This window comes from Laccaria bicolor, genomic scaffold (genome assembly GCF_000143565.1).
Source record: "Laccaria bicolor S238N-H82 LACBIscaffold_4 genomic scaffold, whole genome shotgun sequence".
Lineage (NCBI taxonomy): Eukaryota > Fungi > Basidiomycota > Agaricomycetes > Agaricales > Hydnangiaceae > Laccaria > Laccaria bicolor.
The window spans coordinates 2,244,808-2,263,574 of NW_001889875.1; the positions used below are offsets into that span (position 1 = coordinate 2,244,808).

At 48.4% G+C, this 18,767-nt stretch overlaps 8 protein-coding genes across 8 annotated transcripts; 4 read left to right on the forward strand and 4 right to left on the reverse strand.

Moving 5' to 3' along the window:
* Nucleotides 1-85: 85 nt before the first annotated feature.
* Nucleotides 86-3,067, forward strand: LACBIDRAFT_311979 (uncharacterized protein; the record flags this gene model as incomplete). Its single annotated transcript, XM_001876733.1, has 9 exons — nt 86-376; nt 428-582; nt 638-763; nt 820-1,038; nt 1,092-1,545; nt 1,597-1,937; nt 1,992-2,733; nt 2,788-2,930; nt 2,986-3,067. The coding sequence occupies 9 exons, from the start codon at nt 86-88 to the stop codon at nt 3,065-3,067; spliced, it is 2,553 nt and encodes an 850-aa protein (XP_001876768.1).
* Nucleotides 3,068-3,762: 695 nt separating this feature from the next.
* Nucleotides 3,763-5,797, reverse strand: LACBIDRAFT_311981 (uncharacterized protein; the record flags this gene model as incomplete). The annotated part of the gene is made up of 7 exons (XM_001877164.1): nt 3,763-4,008; nt 4,061-4,444; nt 4,495-4,563; nt 4,615-4,947; nt 5,002-5,061; nt 5,116-5,209; nt 5,265-5,797. The coding sequence occupies 7 exons, from the start codon at nt 5,795-5,797 to the stop codon at nt 3,763-3,765; spliced, it is 1,719 nt and encodes a 572-aa protein (XP_001877199.1).
* Nucleotides 5,798-8,732: 2,935 nt separating this feature from the next.
* LACBIDRAFT_163221 (uncharacterized protein) lies at nt 8,733-9,297 on the forward strand (the record flags this gene model as incomplete). Its single annotated transcript, XM_001876734.1, has 4 exons — nt 8,733-8,780; nt 8,840-8,898; nt 8,976-9,190; nt 9,242-9,297. Coding segments are annotated over 4 exons (378 nt in total), but the record flags the coding sequence as incomplete, so codon positions are not given.
* A 371-nt stretch (nt 9,298-9,668) lies between these two features.
* Nucleotides 9,669-11,721, reverse strand: LACBIDRAFT_245937 (uncharacterized protein; the record flags this gene model as incomplete). Its single annotated transcript, XM_001877165.1, has 11 exons — nt 9,669-9,775; nt 9,824-9,931; nt 9,984-10,159; nt 10,207-10,339; nt 10,398-10,587; nt 10,637-10,777; nt 10,842-11,006; nt 11,060-11,161; nt 11,223-11,354; nt 11,404-11,570; nt 11,682-11,721. 11 exons carry the CDS (start codon nt 11,719-11,721, stop codon nt 9,669-9,671), a joined length of 1,461 nt encoding a protein of 486 aa, XP_001877200.1.
* A 141-nt stretch (nt 11,722-11,862) lies between these two features.
* On the forward strand, nt 11,863-13,819 carry LACBIDRAFT_177404 (uncharacterized protein; the record flags this gene model as incomplete). The annotated part of the gene is given in 9 exon segments (XM_001876735.1): nt 11,863-11,908; nt 11,957-12,191; nt 12,251-12,309; nt 12,369-12,406; nt 12,641-12,659; nt 12,712-12,804; nt 12,859-13,401; nt 13,455-13,757; nt 13,776-13,819. Coding segments are annotated over 9 exon segments (1,368 nt in total), but the record flags the coding sequence as incomplete, so codon positions are not given.
* Nucleotides 13,820-15,074: 1,255 nt separating this feature from the next.
* On the reverse strand, nt 15,075-15,894 carry LACBIDRAFT_292969 (uncharacterized protein; the record flags this gene model as incomplete). The annotated part of the gene is made up of 4 exons (XM_001877166.1): nt 15,075-15,395; nt 15,452-15,512; nt 15,559-15,609; nt 15,662-15,894. The coding sequence occupies 4 exons, from the start codon at nt 15,892-15,894 to the stop codon at nt 15,351-15,353; spliced, it is 390 nt and encodes a 129-aa protein (XP_001877201.1). The 3' UTR covers nt 15,075-15,350.
* A 131-nt stretch (nt 15,895-16,025) lies between these two features.
* Nucleotides 16,026-17,404, forward strand: LACBIDRAFT_311989 (uncharacterized protein; the record flags this gene model as incomplete). Its single annotated transcript, XM_001876736.1, has 6 exons — nt 16,026-16,355; nt 16,408-16,556; nt 16,603-16,937; nt 16,989-17,150; nt 17,207-17,282; nt 17,344-17,404. The coding sequence occupies 6 exons, from the start codon at nt 16,026-16,028 to the stop codon at nt 17,402-17,404; spliced, it is 1,113 nt and encodes a 370-aa protein (XP_001876771.1).
* Nucleotides 17,405-17,429: 25 nt separating this feature from the next.
* On the reverse strand, nt 17,430-17,844 carry LACBIDRAFT_311990 (uncharacterized protein). Its single transcript, XM_001877167.1, has 2 exons — nt 17,702-17,844; nt 17,430-17,650 (listed from the first exon to the last, which is right to left on the reverse strand). Exons 1-2 carry the CDS (start codon nt 17,822-17,824, stop codon nt 17,492-17,494), a joined length of 282 nt encoding a protein of 93 aa, XP_001877202.1. The 5' UTR covers nt 17,825-17,844; the 3' UTR covers nt 17,430-17,491.
* Nucleotides 17,845-18,767: the final 923 nt, after the last annotated feature.

Genomic DNA, 18,767 nt, shown 5'->3' on the forward strand with positions numbered 1-18,767 from the left:
GAAAGGTTTACAACTGATCAATTGAAGGAGACGCGTCAGTCAAGCGTGTGAACATCAAGTCGCGTCTTAGGTTTCCCTCGTCACAATGAGCGGCGACGAGGACTGGAACAAACTCCTTCAGGATCATCCCATATTCACTCTACCAACAGCCTTCAGTGGACCCGTCGCAAGGTCACAATCATCGCTTGAACTTTCTACGTCCACCCTCCCCAATTTCACCGACCTCGATCTCACAGATGACGGCGCAACACCATCCGGACGACGGCAGGTTATGGTCCTCAAAGATGCTGAACTTATCGTGGCGGCTGGGAAAGAAATTAGGATGACGTCCCTTGGCGATCTCAAACTAAGTCAGCGCACGAAAAATACATACAAGGTATAAGGAATCCCGCCCCACCCTCTGAGCCCCATTACTGAAGTACTTCAGACGCTACATACACCTAACATCCAATTCGAAATACACCAAATTTCCTTGAACCCAAGCGGGAAACTTCTGGCCGTTGCAGGTGCCTTTCAAGTTGCTGTCGTCGTCTTGCCTCGTGCTGGCTTTATTCGACTTGTCCCAGACGTCGTAGATTGCAAGTATGTGATGTTTTTTCAAACCACAGGTTCATACTCTTACTTGAATTAATCTCAGATCTGTACAAGTTGGCCAGTTCTATCACGCGTCCAAAAATCCTGCGTCTGTTGCGAAAATCGACTGGCATCCATGGGGAGATGCTGGTTCTACTTTGTTGGTCATGACCAGTGATGGAAAGTTAAGGTAGGTATACTCCCAATCTTAATGCCCAATGAACGTCGTCTGATCCTTACGTGTAGAGAATATGATATCTCTTTGGACACTGAAGAGCCACAACAAGTTTTGTCGTTCGTTCCTGAGAAGAAGACGAAATCTTTTGTAGCTGACGACGGGTCAGAACGAGAAGTGGTGTCATTCGTTCTTGGGAAAGGAAGGGCTGATTGGGGCCCCCTCACGATGTATTCCCTCATGAAGTCAGGCGATATCTACGCTATCTGCCCTTATATGCCTAAAAATTCGTAAGCATCGAGTCTTCGATGTGGAGAGTTTGCTCAAACATGCGCTCTTGTAGCTCCATCCCATCATCTTATATCCATTCTCTTGAGTGTTTTATAGCGGCAAAACAAGAGTTCCTTGCGCAAGGAACCTCGACGACAGGGCGGGATATCTCAACCTTGTATGACTATCAACGCAAATTCATTACGGCTCTCACAAGACAACTTCCTGCTGGTACCGTTTTCCCAGCTGCGTCACGAACATTTCTCGTACATCCTCCGACAACCATTAAATCTACACCCACGAGACAAGGCCCATTCCTTCTGCAACCCTCTCCGAGGACATTGGAAGGCAGCGACGGAGGAGACGCTACCGACATCTCGTATCTCGCATTCGGAACTGATGAGCAGCCAGAAGAAGATGGCGGAGAAACAGAGCATTTGGGAGTTTTGTTGGTTTCATATCAAGATGGTAAGGTTGATGTTTTCCTTGACGTTGAGAAAGTTGAAGCACGGTGGGATGTCAAACAAGTCAGTCCAGCATTTTGTCATGTGCTCAATAACCATCTGACTCTTTGCCAGTCTTCGAGTCGCGATCTCCCAATGCTCGCTGTCTACGAAACAATTGATCTTGGGCTGGTATCCACATTAAATTCAATATCGCCCGCCCCGAACCAACCCCCTTCCCTTGACCTGTTGACCGGTAACCACCCAACATTTTTAACGGATCCAATCCACGATGATGTGGTGTACGTCTACCATGCATTCGGAGTTCATGCGTTGGATATTGGACCGCTTCTGCAGGGCCTATCCGCGGCCCTTCGTGCGGACGATGAGTCTGAAAAGTCATTAACGTCCGCGCTGCAACGGTCTTTGGGGACCGTTGTCAAGCCCATATTAACTACCTTCTCCGTCGAAAGAAGGTTTTAATTTTTTATCCTATACTTAGCCCGAAAGCTAAAAGTGATCACTTTTAGGTGCTCAAATCCTGTCGTTGCCGTCGCTATTCCCAACGACGTCTATCTGACGTACAGTGTATTTATATTGACGTCTGTGATGCGCATTACAGTGTTTCCGTTGAATCTTCGGTCTGAATCACCGCGGTCAAGGCCTGTTGCACTCGAGGATGGTGTTGATGTTCCGCCTCCCCTTGGAAAAAGCCAATGGCTGACCCCGGTTGAGGGGCAGTCAACATATGTATCTCTGCTAGGTGGCGAACCCTATAAACCACCCCCTTTTCTTGCTCCATCCTCGGGGTTTTCCCCAATCCCGAAACTCTCTTTGCCTCCCAGCTCATCAGATTCAAAGGGATTTACTCTGACTCCTGATACATTACGATATATTGCAACCACCGTAGCCCAGATCACCGGCCATATCCACGAGACTCATTTGGCTTATCGAGCCGCAGATCTTCGTGCGTCCTTGCAGAAACAGGAATTGGTTCGCTTGTCGAACAAGTGCAAGGAAATGGAGACAACCATACTGAAACTCAAAGGTGTCACCAAAGATACAACTGAGGCACGAATCAAGAGGATCGAAGACAAGCAAAAGAGTCTACTGGCGAGATTGGACAGGATGTTGCAATCCTTGATGGAGAAGGCATCGCCGGACTTGAGTGAACATGAAACAAAGTGGTTTGAAGAGTTGAAGCGAATGAAGGAGGATATTATTGGAGCTGGAAGATACGATGAAGGGTCACTCGTTGCCAGGACCAGGCTGGTACGCCATTTACCTCCCCCACACGTTAGTTTTCGGCGCTCATCCGAGATACAGCTTGAACAAGAATATGCTCGTTTAGCACCTGCTTTAAAGAACATACTCGAGAAAGAGAAACTACGGAAGGATAAAGTTGTTGAAAATAACCAACAGCTTGGGTTTTCACAGGCCTTTGAGTATGGGGAGCGTTCAAATCTGGAGTGAGTCAACTTGGGTGTCTTTTGTTCTTCGTAGTCTGACTTTGTCCTCTACTAGGCGGACGAGATTGTCGTCTGTGAAACAAGATATTGTCAGACTTGCACTGAAAGTGGACGTGCCTTTGGGGCGGATTCAATGAGGAATGGTATCATGTACTTATTTGTACTTAATTTTCCAATAGATTCATACTGCGCTACGACAATGCCACAATGGGTTTCCATCGGCTCCTCTGAGTTATCACCTCCCTCAGAAGTCCACAGCTCTGGCGAGACGTGGTGGCTGAGTATATATCGCGTGAAATTCAAGGCTGACTGGTCCAGACAGTTCTCCTTGCAAGTTACAAAATTTCTGACAATACACACGCATGATGATTGTCTGAAGGTGGCAGAACAGTGCGGGAAAAAGGATGCGGCACAATCATGTCTTGTGATCCCGTCATGAAGCGTGGGTAGCATTTACGTCGAAACTCGAAGAGGAGGGAGGTTGGTAGAGCCAAAAAGTGAACAAGCTCGGTGTGAAAGTGAACTGCTTTTCACTCTGAATGTCAACGTCACTAGAAGAACAAACGACAAGCACACACCATCGTCTCCGTCGTAGAAGCCACAATGCGCCCGCCCACATATATCAACTTCGATGTGGTGTGCCTCAAGCACCACCCACAGGCTCAAGGAGTCGGGAGTGCGCATACTCTTCTGAATCGCTTACCGAATTCGCAAGTCAGCCGGGCTGTTTTTTAGACTTATATGCAACGAAGGAAACAAGAAAGAGAACCTAAATATAACAGGTCAACTAGATGCAAGCCATAATTTATCAGTCATCATTATACCTGCATTATTATCGATGTGAAGTTTGTCCATCCAAACTACCCACCCTTGCAATAAATTTCCCAGCAAAACCTCCATCTCTCGTTCTGCTCATGCTCCTGCTCCTCTCGTCAGACCTCTCACTTTCGTACCAAGTCATTGCCCTTTGCCGTTCATACGGATCTGGGGTTTGTATACCAAACTCTAGATCTCCATTTTCACTTCCCAAATGTGAGACAGGAATGTCTCTAGGTGGAGTGTGAACGAGCAAGAGATGCTGGAAGAATAAGTTAGAGTCGGGAGTTCTGTTTTTGAAAAAGTAAACGAACTTGAGCGGGGGATATGCCCATCAGGCTTATGGAACTACGCTTGCGCCTCAGAGTCGGGGTATCTCTGAGGTCATTGAGGCGACTAGGTAGGACGTGGATTGGCTTCCTTCCTAGAGTCCCCATCGCTGATCTTGAGCCTTCAAGCCTCGTAGACACGACGACATCTGGAACAACTCCTTCGGACCTGTCATCCTGTGATAATTCTTGGTTTGTCGTGGGGTTGGGAGCCCAGGCGATTACAAAAACTCCACAAAAAGTGGCTGCGCATCCATATATAAAGGTAACAAGCTGGTGAAACGTCGCTTTCTGAAAGTCGCCGTACAGGATGGCGGAGCCAATAATTGCTGAAAGAGTGAACAGGACAAATTGAATCGGAATGACGACCTTCCATGGCAATCAGTGCTAGGACTTATGGGTGCTTGTTGGCTACGAACCTTGCTGTCAAAGCGCATCAGAGCTCGATTGAGATACTTGATTTGTCCGACGCCAGTCAACAAAAGTACCTTGTGGATCACAGGTGAATTTCAAGTGGGTGTGCTGTGTGAATGACGTACCGCGAAGAGTGGATATGTAATCCACTGCGCAAACACCTCCAGCCACTCCAACGTTAACAAGGTTGACAATGCTTTTGTGGATAATACGGTGAAACCACCAAAGAGTGCGCAGAGCCCAATATCAACGACGACCCATGTTCTTCCAATTATTCCTTCGGAGAGTGTGGCTAAAACGATCGCACTTGCGACATAAACGGAGGTAAACACAATAAAGGGGATTTGAGAAAGGGCATGTACGAGAGCTTCGGGGTCTAGTCGAGCGTCCGATGCATTGGAAGCAAGAACAACGGTCACAGCACCGACGATGGCGATGGCGACACCCAGAAGATCGCGCTGTAACCCCATTTACTCAATTCTTGAATAAACAGTACAGACCGTCAAACTCACCATGCGAAACCGTTCCCCTTGTATGATTGGAGCGAAAAAGCAGTTGGCCATGAGAGCAAACTACAAATCACGGGTCAATAAATATCCACCTGGTTCGAATATTGTTCAACGCACAGTGCCTAACGGTGCTACGACGGAGGCAGGCGCGAATGCGTATGAGATAAAATTGCCCGTTTCGCCAACGTTCATCAAGAGAAAGCCGCACCACCTGAAGCAGTTGGTAGTTAGTAGGTTGCGGATTCGATAAGCAATATATTTCGTACCAAAGTTTGGATTTCAGGTATTCGCCTTCATTCCGCTCCTCTTTCACGAATTCCTGAGGTGAGGCAGCCTCACCCGTCGCAGGGGGTATCAAAGGTGCTTTTCTTGACTGCTTTGATCGAAAAGGTAGTCTGAATATCGGTGGGCGCCTTGTTTCGTGAGGATTAGGAGATGCTGAACCGTAACCACGTTCAGCTCGGGGGGTGGACAGAGGTTGAAGTTCAGAATTGGCAGGCGGACCCGAAACCAGAAAAACATCTTCGCTTATATGATATTCTCTGTCTTCATCGTTCTCGTCAAGACTTGGCCCTTCTGAAATTCTGTGGATGCGACCGTTGTTTAGTCTATTGTGGGCTGATAGTTTGTTCGTTTCGGCTCGTTTATGGGCAAGCTTTTGGAGATTGAGAGCCAACGAGATTAGAACGTTTCCTGAGATGGCGACGACAATGCCAACGAAGGTTCTGGTGGTCAACTTGGGTAGGTCGTCCATATCCTGAGGAAGGCGCCAGTGACCCAGCACGGCGAGTTGGCTCATCCAAGCGACTGGCCAACTGCCTGTTGATTCGGAATCAAACTGAGGCAAAACGGACCGTGCCGGCCGGGCCCTTCTGAAGTGAACGGCGCTAACTGAGCGCTCAGCAAATCAACACTCTCATGCGGCCCCATCATTCTTCACATTCGTTTCCTTCCTTTCCCATATACTCCGCCGTATTCTTGTCCGAGGATTTGCTGGTACTTGGTGGCGGAGGCGGCGCCTCGAGAACTGGTATAAAGAATAAACTTGTGGGTTCACATGCTTCCTACTTTCCGTTGTCTGAGTAGGAAACCCAGAGACTCTACGTCATCAACGAAGACAGGACTGCGGAACTCAAGGATGAATACGAACTAGAGAAAGGCGAAGATGCACCTATGAGCATGGCGGCAGACATTCTGGTACTGGTTACCTTTTTCTTTTCTTTCGAGAATCAATCAATTTCCCTACCCTTTCAGACTAAAACTCTTGTATGTGGCGTCAATAGTACGGTTGAGAAACTTGAAAAGGGCGAAAACGAAAATTGTCGTGCCTTTGGCGTTAAAGACCACACGTACGACGACACGTCAACCCTCAACTCCCCAACTCTGATTATCATTTTTAGAATCAAATTTCTCCGTACACGAAAAACCATTCCAAATGCGGATCCAGAAGATTACCAGGTGTTCATCGGTGTTTCTTGGTTTTTGAGGTCTTTACTAACTAACCCGACCTAGAAAGTCACGGTGTTGTCTTCAGATGGCAAGCTGCTTGCAGTCGCTGGAGCTCATGATGTAGGGATGTCCTTTTCGCTGTGCCCCTACTGTATTGATCATGTGTTATAGCTTTCGCTTCTTCATTATCCTTCTCTCATACCGGCTGCGGAACCTATCCATACTGAGATGGAGATCTACGACGCAACATTTTCCAGTCAGACAGTGAGGACTCTTGTGAATTCAGAAGTTTGACTTTTCCAATGTCCTTTAATTTAGCTAGTGATTGCGACAACCCACAATCTCTTTGTTTATCAGCTACCAGAAGAGTTCTCCGCAAACAAACCTTCTTCGAAAGGAGGGGGGAAGAATAAATCCAACGGCAGTGAAAATAAGCCGGTCGCTCTAACTTTGCAGCATACCATCGAACTCCCCGCGTCAACAGGCGCGGGGAGTTCGTTCCGAGCAGTAAGGTACGTTTGGTCCAGTAAATTTCTTTCCATCAACTCAGAATCGTAGATATCATCCCCAAGACCCTGCCACGCTATATACAGCAATCAACGCCTCTTCACCGCGTTCTCGTAAAATAAAGTCCTCAACGCGCCAAGCGTATGTCTGCAAATGGAATACGGAGAGCTGGGTAGTTGATAAAACGAGGAAGATTAGTGATCGAGGTTTGACATGCATCGATATAAGGTGCGTACATCCTCGATTATTTGTTGGCCATTGTTGAAATCTACCGTAGTGGCGACGGACGCTTTTTAGCATTTGGTTCGTCGGATTTGACCATTGGTATGTTGGAGGGAAAGAACTTGAGTGTATGATTTTCTTTACCCTGGCATATACCTCCCTCATGTGCCGTCTAGCCAATAGCAACGATCCTGAAAGCTCACGAGTTCCCACCGACGACGATTAAATTCAACTCCACAGCGACATTTCTGGTTTCCGGCAGCGCTGATAATTCGATGCGGGTCGTCACCGTACCAGATGTAGCTGGCAGCTCCTGTGAGTGACTTATGTTGCATGAGCTTGCATCAACGACTGATCATAAATGTACAGCTTGGACTTTCCTCTATGTTGTGCTTGCCCTTCTTGTAATCCTTCTCGCTATAGCGATACGTGAGTATCTCAATTACAATGGCGTTACCTGGTAAATTTGGGTACTTATACATCAATGTATAAATGTCTATGTAACTTATCGTTCTAATCATAATCATCTTCCTCTACCAATTTTCGTTTCATTCCGTTTGTGCTCGTTTCGCCTAGTGTTGTACGGACTTCTTCCATACCGTCGCTCTCTTCCTCTTCGTCATCCCCTCCGGCAAACAGCCCGTCTTCTTCCTCTGCAGCTTCACTACCCTCTTCAGTCTCGAGCCTTGCTCCGTTACCAGCTGGAGTTCCAAGCATATCAATGTCCGAAGGTGTGGCGATAGCACTGATTGGAAAGGGTGCTTCCTCCCTCATAATATGATCTTGCGAATTGGACAATGGAGTGCCCACACCATGAGCCTTTGCGATTGCCGCAACTTCCATATCTGCATCCTCGTCCTCTTCCACTTCTTCTTCAGACGACTCGGATTCTTCGATTTCATTTATCTCTTCTTCGTAGAGTTTCACGCCAGGTGGTGGTTTCGTCGGAACCAGATCAAAGTCGACGGAGGTCAAACATTCGGATATTTGAGGAAGACGAACTCCAAAAACTTCTGGAACGGCAGGAAGGGGCTCTGCATTAACTTCTGTTGCTAGCGACAAGATGTACTGCAAGCACGAACTGGAGGTTGATAAATGTAAAGAGAGCATGATCGACAACGAACCTCTTTTGGAACACGACCACCAAATTCCCATCCAACGCGTGCTTGTATAGCCAAAACAACGTCGTCCATTTCTATCTTTCCAGTTCTGCCTGCATGTTCTGCATACACGCGTGCATCGTCTAGGACCTGCGTTGTATATCGATGGGAGAACTCGAGCAGCTGGTGGAGGACTCCTGGTTGCGCATCTTGCACCGCCGGCGCCGAGGCAAGAAGGAGGGCGATGGCTCGTGCGGTGCTTGGAAGATTGTCGACTGGACGTGACATAAGAGGAGCAGCATTGTTGACGGTTGTTGTCTTGCAACCTTGTGCTGACAGTGCTTACTCGTCGCTGTCAACCTTTGCTCCAACATCGACATGTTCCGCTCAGCCATCACCAAATCTCTCCTGTCTCCTTCCGCGGCTTCGAGAGTTGCCCTGCGACCCCTCGCTGCCCGTGCCTATCACGAAAAAGTCATTTCACACTACGAAAAGCCTAGAAATGTAAATGGGTCTTTCTGGCTCAAGTCTGGACCCCCTTATCTGATAAACATTTAACACAGGTTGGCTCTTTGCCCAAAGGTGACTTGGATGTTGGAACAGGTCTCGTCGGTGCCCCTGCGTATGTGTTCATTAGTCGACGTTGGGCCTCGGCCACTCGTTGCTCTTTCTCGGTGCTAACTTTACCCTTGCAACCAGCTGCGGCGATGTGATGAAGTTACAAATCCGTGTTGACGACAATGGTATCATTTCTGATGTTAAATTCAAGACGTTCGGATGCGGAAGTGCCATAGCATCCAGTTCTTATATGACTGAACGGGTGAAAGGGTTGTCGCTGGACGAGGCGGGCAAAATTAAAAACACAGAGATTGCAAAAGAGCTCTGCTTGCCCCCAGTCAAGCTTCACTGCTCCAGTAAGTATTCCGTCGTGTGATTCTGTTCTCCTTGTTGATATCACCCCTCAGTGTTGGCTGAAGATGCTATCCGCTCTGCCATTCGGGATTATCGGACCAAGCGCTCGAATCTGGCGAACCCCAAGCAGTCCGGATTCATTGACGTCACTGAAAGCCCAGGTGCCTCTGTCAGAGCTCATTAGGTGGTGGCTCTCAAGGACGACTGCACACGCCTAAGTCTTGGCCTCATCGCTCTTGCCTTTTCTCACAACAATCAAAAATCACCGCTCGTTTCCATTACCCAATTTTAGCATCCTTTAGTTGTACCATATGATTATTTCTCTTCTGCATAGTGCTATGAACGACCTTCCAGGGTAAAATACTTGATGGCTTCTGTCTTTGATATCTAGACAATCTTCACCAGGCAATATGTTACTGCATTCACACAGCCTGAAAAGTGAAAATTGCCAACTGACTCCTCTTATGATTGGCAACGTAATCACTCCCCCTTCTTCCCGACAAAAGAAAAATTTCCAGCAGCAAACCACCTCTCATTAGCCTCCTTAACCCTTTGTGCACTTATGGCATGATTCGTTAGCTCAAATCCTGGCCCGGCATCAGTTGTCAAGTAGTTACAAAGAAAACGTGGCACACCTTGTGCTGGCGTGACGCTCAATGACGTTGCTGTCCCAGACGACTGTGCCGTCTGAGCTGATCGGGTAATGGCTGCGGTTCTCAGCTTATTCGCCTTCGATAGCTTGGCTGAAAAAACGGTCAGAATAATAGATTGGTCGCTCAGTGAGATAGAACGAACCGCGGCTCTTAGCCTCGCCCAGACCGGCTCTGACCTTCCCTGTGCCCGCCCCAATCATACCCATGCCCTTCGTTTGATCAAATGCGCCGACCTCCTCCTCCGCCTCACCAAACGCCATGCGGTTCTGAAGTTTGCGTAGTTCCGTCTGAGCATATGCTTCTTTAGCCTTCCGCGCACTACAGACAAATTAATAGGTTTTCAGCGATCTCAGAGATGACGCTACCGCTTGCCGCCTCTGCGCTTTTTGGGGCCATCATTTGGTAAAGGCAATGCTTTGATAACCTTTGAGGGCGGAGGAGCAGCCAAGCGGTCAATATGTTTCTCGATTTTATCTCGCAAGAGTTCTCCGTATGTTCCTTCAACCAGCATATTAGACAAAAAACCAGCGCTGGAAAAGAAGCGAGTGCAACAAACCATCTCTCCTTTGGCGTTCAAGATCCATACGGGCTGCTAGCACGCATTTAGCACCAACAGTTCGCTGAACCTTCAACTGATACTCAGGAGGAGTCTGAGTGACGAGTTCGGACTGAAAGATGAAACCTGTATGACGTTTCTGCGTCGCCGTTGAGAACCCTGCAGTGATCTTTTTTTGTGCACCAAGTAGCTAGGGCATCGAGTTAGTGCAGATTGACACCAGGTAAGAGTCAACACACATGAACGTTGCAAGAAGGCATTTTTGCAAGGCCACTCAAGCCTCCAGCAACACCAAGAAGTTTCGCAGCTGTGGTAGTACCGACAATAGCTGACAAATTGGGTGCAAGTACATTCATTCTCGAGCTGACGTACATGAATATCTATATAACAAAAATGATTCTCAATGAGTGGGACATGAAAAGAGAAAAAAAGTGATGTATGTACCTTTTTTCGAGCCTCCTCCAGATGATCTGCAAGGTCGCAAGCACGCTGCACTGACCTCCAATCGGGATCGGAGAGTTGTTTACCAGACGTCGTTGTCGCCGTCACAACAACACTCATAATGATGGCTGGTGGAAGTACTCCCGCAAGGTCCACTTTTGTAAGATCCTAGAGGTATCCCGAATTTGTAAAAGGAAAGGAAAACGCACACGGTCACTCACCTCGTTGTTTCCTAGCACTCGCACAGACCGAATGAACATTGCTGGGTCTGTCACAAGCTGCTCCAGCTCTGGAAACTTTGGCGCATAATGGTCACGAATAAACTGCGTTGACGTTAAGACAGGCAAATAAAGTGAATGATCTAGGTCTACACGCCTTGTGCACAACCAAAATCTCATTGTCGACGTCGACTGAAAGATTGTTAGCCTGCACAATGACATTATATTCGGGATTCATATGGGCAGGAAGAGCCATTGCTGCCGGCGTGCTTGGATTTTCTTGGTATTTATTTATTTCCTAGAGTGAGAGTAAACGGCTGGATTGGCATGAAATGGGATGGGCGCACAGTCAGGATGTCGTTCATCCTCTTGCTACCGTAGAGCTTTGCGATTTTTGTGACGTCTTCTACGCTGCCTAGTTCCATCTGCTGTACATCCTCCACGTCAAGTTCATCTGCTGGTTTAATGCCTCCCTCAAGAACGAGGGAGCCCACGTCTCTTTGAGATTCTTGTCCTTGCTCTTCTGGATCAGATATGTCGTCGTCTGACTGAGCTTTGCGCTTATGAGATGGGGAACCAGAGGAGGGTTGAACCTGCATGTCATCGTCGTCTGCGTCGGAGAGACCATCGAGGTCTGCGAGGAGCTCGTCTGCAAGGCCGCTCATGGTTGTGAGTGAATTCAATGTCACTGTGTGACTAGTGGCGTCATGTGATGGATGACGGAGGGTTACGTCATCGATCACACGGATGCTCCTTCAGCAGCTTTTGCTTTTAACCTTCGTCACTTTTCTTTACTCCGTCCTTCAGCTTCAACAACCATGCCTGGCACCGGCGTCGTCGACGCCTTCAAAAGTATTTCCTCTTCTCTCCTCCCTCTTTGTTTACTCATTTTCTTCTCAGATCTCATTAGACATGGAAAGCACCACAATCACCACGCATTAAAGGAAGAGCCTCCATCTCCGACAGCCTCACGTGTTGTTCGTCAACAACCACAAGCACAAAGCAATCCACCGCACGAAATCCCTCACCCTCGGGAGGCCGCAGAAATTATCGTCAACGAGGAGCGCGAGGCCAAAACCAAGATGCCCCACTACAGGGGACTTGAGAATTTCAAGCTAATCGAGAAGATGGGAGAGTGCGCCCCTCAATGAGATCTCTCACTCAATCTCGTCATCTGACCTTCGATCTCATTAGCGGTGCCTTCTCTAATGTCTACAAAGCGCTCGATCTTACAACGGGCAAGAAAGTGGCTGGTAATTGGCATCATCATCTCTTTGATCACCATTAAAGGTTAATGAAACTATCGTAACAGTAAAAGTCGTTCGGAAGTATGAACTCAATGCATCTCAGGTTAGTCTTCCCCCTGCCGTCGTTTTCCTCTCGCCTGGTCCCATTGACCACCTTCTTAAAATATCAATTTCAACTCTCTTGCGCGCGGTCTCTTTTGTTAATACTTCGAAATTAGGCGGGTGACAAGCACCTAAACCCACAATTCAAGAAGAAACCGCGCGTGACAGAGGTGCCGTTTTCCTTTATCGGTCTTTCGCCAGCTTCCGGAAAGCAATTTCTAATACTTGCCTCTAGCGATCAAATATTCTCAAAGGCGAGTGCCCTCCCCATATTTTCATGTACGATTCGCACTAACGGAAAATTAGAGGTGCAAATAATGCGCGGCACAAACCATCCGTCCATTATAAAGCTGTACTCTTTCTCGGAATCTCAGGAGCATTATTTTCTCGTCCTCGAAGGTAGAGATTGTGACCTATCTGACCCTCCAGAATTTTAATTGTCATTTTTGATAGTCATGGAAGGCGGGGAGCTTTTCCACCAGATTGTCAAACTCACTTACTTCAGCGAGAACCTTGCCCGCCACGTTATCCTCCAAGTGGCCCAGGGCATCAGATATCTTCATGAGGAACGTGGTGTTGTACACCGTGATATTAAGCCTGAAAACCTCTTGTTCGAGCGGATCGAAATCATTCCTTCAAAAGATCCTATTCATCGGCCGTATGATGAGGAGAAGGAAGATGAAGGCGAGTTCATACCTGGAGTTGGAGGTGGAGGGATCGGACGTGTCAAGATCGCCGACTTTGGTCTTAGCAAAGTTGTTTGGAACGAAGAGACGATGACGCCATGCGGCACAGTTGGTTACACGGCTCCAGAAATTGTCAAAGACGAGCGATACAGCAAGAGCGTGGACATGTGGGCTCTTGGATGCGTCCTCTACACGCTGTTGTGCGGGTTTCCGCCGTTCTACGACGAAAGCATCAATGTTCTTACGGAAAAGGTTGCAAGGGGTTATTACACGTTCCTGAGTCCTTGGTGGGACGACATCAGCCATAGCGGTACGTGTATTGAACACCATGAGAGCAACAATTAAATCTCAATACCTCCATAGCCAAGGACTTGATCACCCACCTCCTTTGCGTTGACCCTGCGCAGCGGTACACGATTGATGAGTTCCTCGCCCACCCATGGTGTAACGCTGCTCCAGCTCCACCCCCACCTCCGACTCCTTTCACTTATGGTGACCTGAAAGGAAAACCCCTGGACTCCCCCTTGTTGTCAGCCGCACGCGGTGGCCGCAATCACGAGGGTCGCAGTCCTGGCATCGCGACGCTGAAGGAAGCTTTTGATATAACATATGCTGTCCATCGGATGGAGGAAGAGGGTGCCCGAAGACGCAAGTATAACGGTCCCGGTGGAGCTGGAGCGCGAGGTTTCCTCGGAGGCTTAAACGAGGATGATGAGGATGAGGACGAAGCCAATGAGGAGACCAATGATACGAGCGAGGACGAGCGGTCAAAAATAGATAGTGCGGGGCTGGCAGGGGTGGGAGCAGGTCAACAGCGGGCACACCTGAACGACATGGATGGACGCGCTGGTCAGAGAGATCAAGGTACTGGGGTGAATCCTGCCGCCCAAAGCCGAGGCAGACGTGCTCGAGGTGCTGCCGCAAAAGGATTCGAGCTGGACATGGACGCTGCCACGCTTCTAGGACGTAGAAACAAGAGGGTGATCGGGAGCAGTCCACTCGCAGGTGCATCGACTGTAAGCCCTCTGAGGATGGAGGGTTTACGAGTTGGGGAGCAAGATGTGCTTTCTGAGGTCTCATAGGGCTGTGGCAGGCGAACTTAAGTCGTTCATTGGCTCCCAGCTGGTTCGACTCCTTCCCATGCACTGCTGCCTTGCCTGCGATCCTCGTACTGTGTTATGTATTTATATCCTTTCTTCGTTCTCTCCATTATCATTATCGGCGGACAAATACCACACCGTACCTTGCAACGCACGCCTCCAATATCATGTGTAGTAGTAAATTTCATGCCCTTCAGTTCCCTCTCTCTATTCTGTCGTCTTGTAATGTAATACTGCCCATTTCTTACTGTGACTTCTGTGAAACAGGGTTTTCCTTTGATGAGTCTGTGAGCCATGAGGGCAAACACATGGAGTCGAAACTGGTAGACAAGAGATCCCGAACCAGTCTCCTTCAGGGATAATTAACAGTTCCGGAATGGCACACGGACAGGTCCAGGATCAGGTTACTGCAATGGTGAGCATTACGATCTCATAACCTGTTCTTGTTGTTCATCCCAAGCTCGCCTGCGAGTCGGACTGTGCGGACCGCAAAAATACTGTTGCGTAATTCCGAGAAAGGGATGTGAGAAGCGAAAATTTGGACGGATGGAGATCTTGTGGTGATACATACTAGTGCGGGTGTTGAGAGGAGGAGAGATTCAGCGACTCGGTGCGCGGTAAAATCCGGGGCTAGGCCATCGTAAGCGTAGCTGCATACTTGAGGTGGCGAATGGTCGCGGCGACAAGGTCCTACAAGGGAGTGTGCAATTGCCCCGCATCCAAAAATAAGCAGAGCGGTATGGAGAGGATAGTCCTAATAATAGCACGGTCCGAAGATATTTGGTCACTTTCTTGTAGGGCAAACATACAAGATGGTCCGTGCGCGTGACAGAAGTATAAAAGGGATGGATGAACACATAGACAACTCATACTTACCTTGATGGCATAAGCTCCTTCAACTACCTGGGTTTATGGGCCGTGGAGATCCTCCATAGCACGGCGACCTTGTCCTCAGGGGGTGTCTGCGGCTTGTATGTGCTTCGGTGCATGCACCGTCTCAATATTTTCCTGTCCCACTTCGGCCACTCTGGCTGGGTGGGCTCTTTCTTTTTGCTTTTTCGATCTTCCTAACCCTAACCCTAATCTAAAGTAATATAAAATGTATCAATTACAATTCTTTATTACAGCTCTATATTTGGGAAGCGACGCGTCGTTTAGTTCAAGCAACAAGGGCAAATGCTATGCAAATACAAATCAGAGAATCCTTATCACAGAGAGTGTCATTAGACGTATTTCTAGCTGTAATAACCATTGGCTTACATTAGAATACATTTCTTGGGCAACAACATCAGAATCTTCCCAATGACACACCATGTCTGCTCTGGGAGACATTGAGCAACGGGGTAGCCTACTATGCAAGAACACACCTGCCACCCTGCCCCAAATTCTCATTTATTTGTGTTAATACGATATACTTGCTGTGGAGGATGATCACCAGGGATTATAGCAGAGCCGGATCGGGCTACTCACAATCCTTTCGGCTGAATTTCAAGCATCCTCTCTTTAACTCTCTCTCCGATCTCCTTCATCCACCCTTTCACGCGATCCTTTTCCCTTGCTTCTGGCCAGACGTTGTTCTGGAGAGTAGATGAAAGGAGCTTCTTAATGTAAGCCTTGAGAAGATCTGTGTCAAATTTTTGACGCGGAGATGGTGCTGAAGACCGGGAAGGAGTTGGTGAACGTAAACCGGACGCATTTGCCATGAAGAAGGGACGGAATGGCAATTTGCAAATCCCTAAAGTTCGCGTTTGCTTTATTTGTCCAGTTATTTGTTCCTCCACGTGTTATAGATTTCAGGCTCATTCACTCTCAAGCTCAACGCTCGTTGCTCGCCATGTCGTCCATATCCTTTCCAGAGTCTTCGTCTAGGCCATCCGAAGACCAGTTCTACTCATCTCCCTTTGACCCCAGTTCTTCGTTTCAAATGAATCCGCTGTCTTCCCATCCGCCACGAACACCGAGAACGTCCATCATATCCAATTCACCACACTCCTACAACCCAACTGGCTACGAATCTAATGAGGAAACAGTGGAGAAGGCTGACGCCGAAAGTGTAGAACTAGACGAGGAAGGGGATAAAGTCCAGGCTGCGGAGAAGAGAATCCTGAAGGAGGAGGTCTGGCGGGAGATGTTCTTGACCAGCGACGGACGAGACAAGGCATTCGCAAGTAGTTTTGCCATCTTGCGTCGTCCGCTATGCTTATTATTTCACTTAGAAACTGATACAATATTCGATCCGCGTGTTCCTCCTGTTTCACAGCTCTTTCACAAGCAGTCGACTTTTGCGCCGACCAACGCGTCCGCCATGGGAGTTGAATATCGTCCAACGGCTACAATCGGCTGCTTCTGGACTATCTTTTACAAGGTTGGTTCAAATATCAGCATACCTTTCGTCCTGACGTCCGACGTAGGAAGTTGCTGTTGCTCTTCAACTGGTTGCGACCGTTGACCGAGATTCGGGCACAACAAACTGTTCCATTTTCCTCTGAACAATCTGCAGAGGTAGCCAGAAAGACACAGAAACCATTTCTTCACACCGTCCTCTATGCTCCTCCCCCCATTTTATTGGAGTTGGTCAATGCGGTCGCAGACGATGTGGCAACGTTTTCATTATTAGGGCTTTTGGGAAAGAAGCTCGGGGACCGCGCGGCTCGCTTTTCGGATTGGTGTTGGCTCTTCTCGACATTGGCTGGTCTCGTGGAGAATGGATTTGAACGGCAGCTGATCACTAGTCGTACAGCTGAAGGCACGTTTCATCCTTGTTTATAAATGTTCCTTATCAACCGCTATATAACAGTGGAGGGTCGAATGTACACGGAATCAATGGCAGGTCCCGTCTCAGCCACATCAAAACCCAAGGCATCGGTATACGACGAGAAGGAATTGGCGAGGCTGCAAAAGCAAGATTATTGGTTACAGGTTTCACGCGCCAAACTCGTAATGGATTTAATTTTTGTCTGTGAGTTCGTTGACTTGATCATCATGTGTGTGCGTATCCGACTCGGTTGATCGCAGCGTATGAGGTGTTCAACATTCGGCGCGGAAAAGACGCCATGAAGGCGTTTACAGGTCTCACGGCGGCGATGTTGAGGTGCGCCACACTGTTTCTGTTGTAAAGTTGTGCCTCTGACATGATTGCGCCTGTCTGTCAGCTCTGCCAAGCTGTATGAGCGACACAAGACTACGCTTCTCAAGGCTATCATGACATCGTAATAGGCCTGCACGCTTTCCACTATACCTGCTAGAATCTATATCATTTATGTTGCGTATAATTAACGGGAATGTATGAAACTGCTTGGATCACCACCACCATCGTGACTGGGGCGGTTTTTCTTGGAGAGAGGGAGTGGATCGAATTGCTTGAAGGGTGGCAATATCCTCCTCCAAGTGTTTTAGGCGAGCGGAAGCCTCCTCCATATACTTTTCATGTGACAGTTTCGACTGGGTGAGTTGTAGGCCCTACGAGAACGTAAGTATCAGAAGAAGAAGGGCTGAGATGGAGATTCGAACAAGATAGACGGCCGAGCCCAAAAGAACGATTGGAATCATTGCTGGAATGATATCGGAATATAAGGATTTGTGGTTGACATTTGTGGAATATGTGCGATTCAGGCGAAGAGGCCGATGTAGCATTTGTGAGAGGACTATAGCGTGAGAGCATAGCCACTGACCCTCTCTCTCCTTTCTCTCAGAGCCAGCTCTCTTCTCAATCTCTTCCTGACACCCCAATCCTGGGCTGGTATCCATGGAGAATCCACCTTCGCCCTCTCTCGACCTTATATCCCTCGCCACTCCTGCCCGCCCAACAGATGACTTTGACGAGAAAGCACCCATTCCCCGTCAGTCTTCTCGAGGGAGGCATCTCCCTCGCGAGCACTCCTCACCAGCATCTTCTCGTCCACATCGATCATTACATCCCCCTTCACAGTTTCTACGGCACCCGCCACCGCCATTGAATCTCCAAGTACACAATCGATCCTTTTCCAGCGCCTCGCCCTACCCTCGTCCATCAAAGGCTCTGCGTATAGCTAGGCTTCTCAGGCCTTGGGTACCCCTTCTCTTGTATGCACTCACCAGTCTGGCATTCGTCGTTGCCATCGCCCTTTACAGAACCGACGTTTTTGCACGTGAGTTTTCCCTCGTAACATTGTATTATCTATGGTCACACCCGTTTAGGTCTCGACGAGCTATCCCTCTGGCTGCGCGTTGACGGGCAATCTGGTCATGCCATCCTTTTCTGTCTCATTTTCATTACTACCATTCGTAAGTTACCCTTCACATCATCATACCGCAGCTAAATCACGTTTCATTAGCTCCAATCCCACTGTATTCTACGCTCATTATCTTATCAGGTTATACTTTCGGCCCATGGACCGGTGCTATCATCTCTTATTTCGCCGCTCTTTCGGGCGCGCTCACTGTATTTATTGTTTCACGCTCCCTCTTCCGCGAATCTATCTCCCACTGGCTAGCCTCATGCACATCCATCAAACGCGTCGTACGGGCCATCGAGAAGCGACCCAAGCTTCTCTTTCTCATCCGATNGNCTCCGTACCCNNAAANNNTCANNNANNNT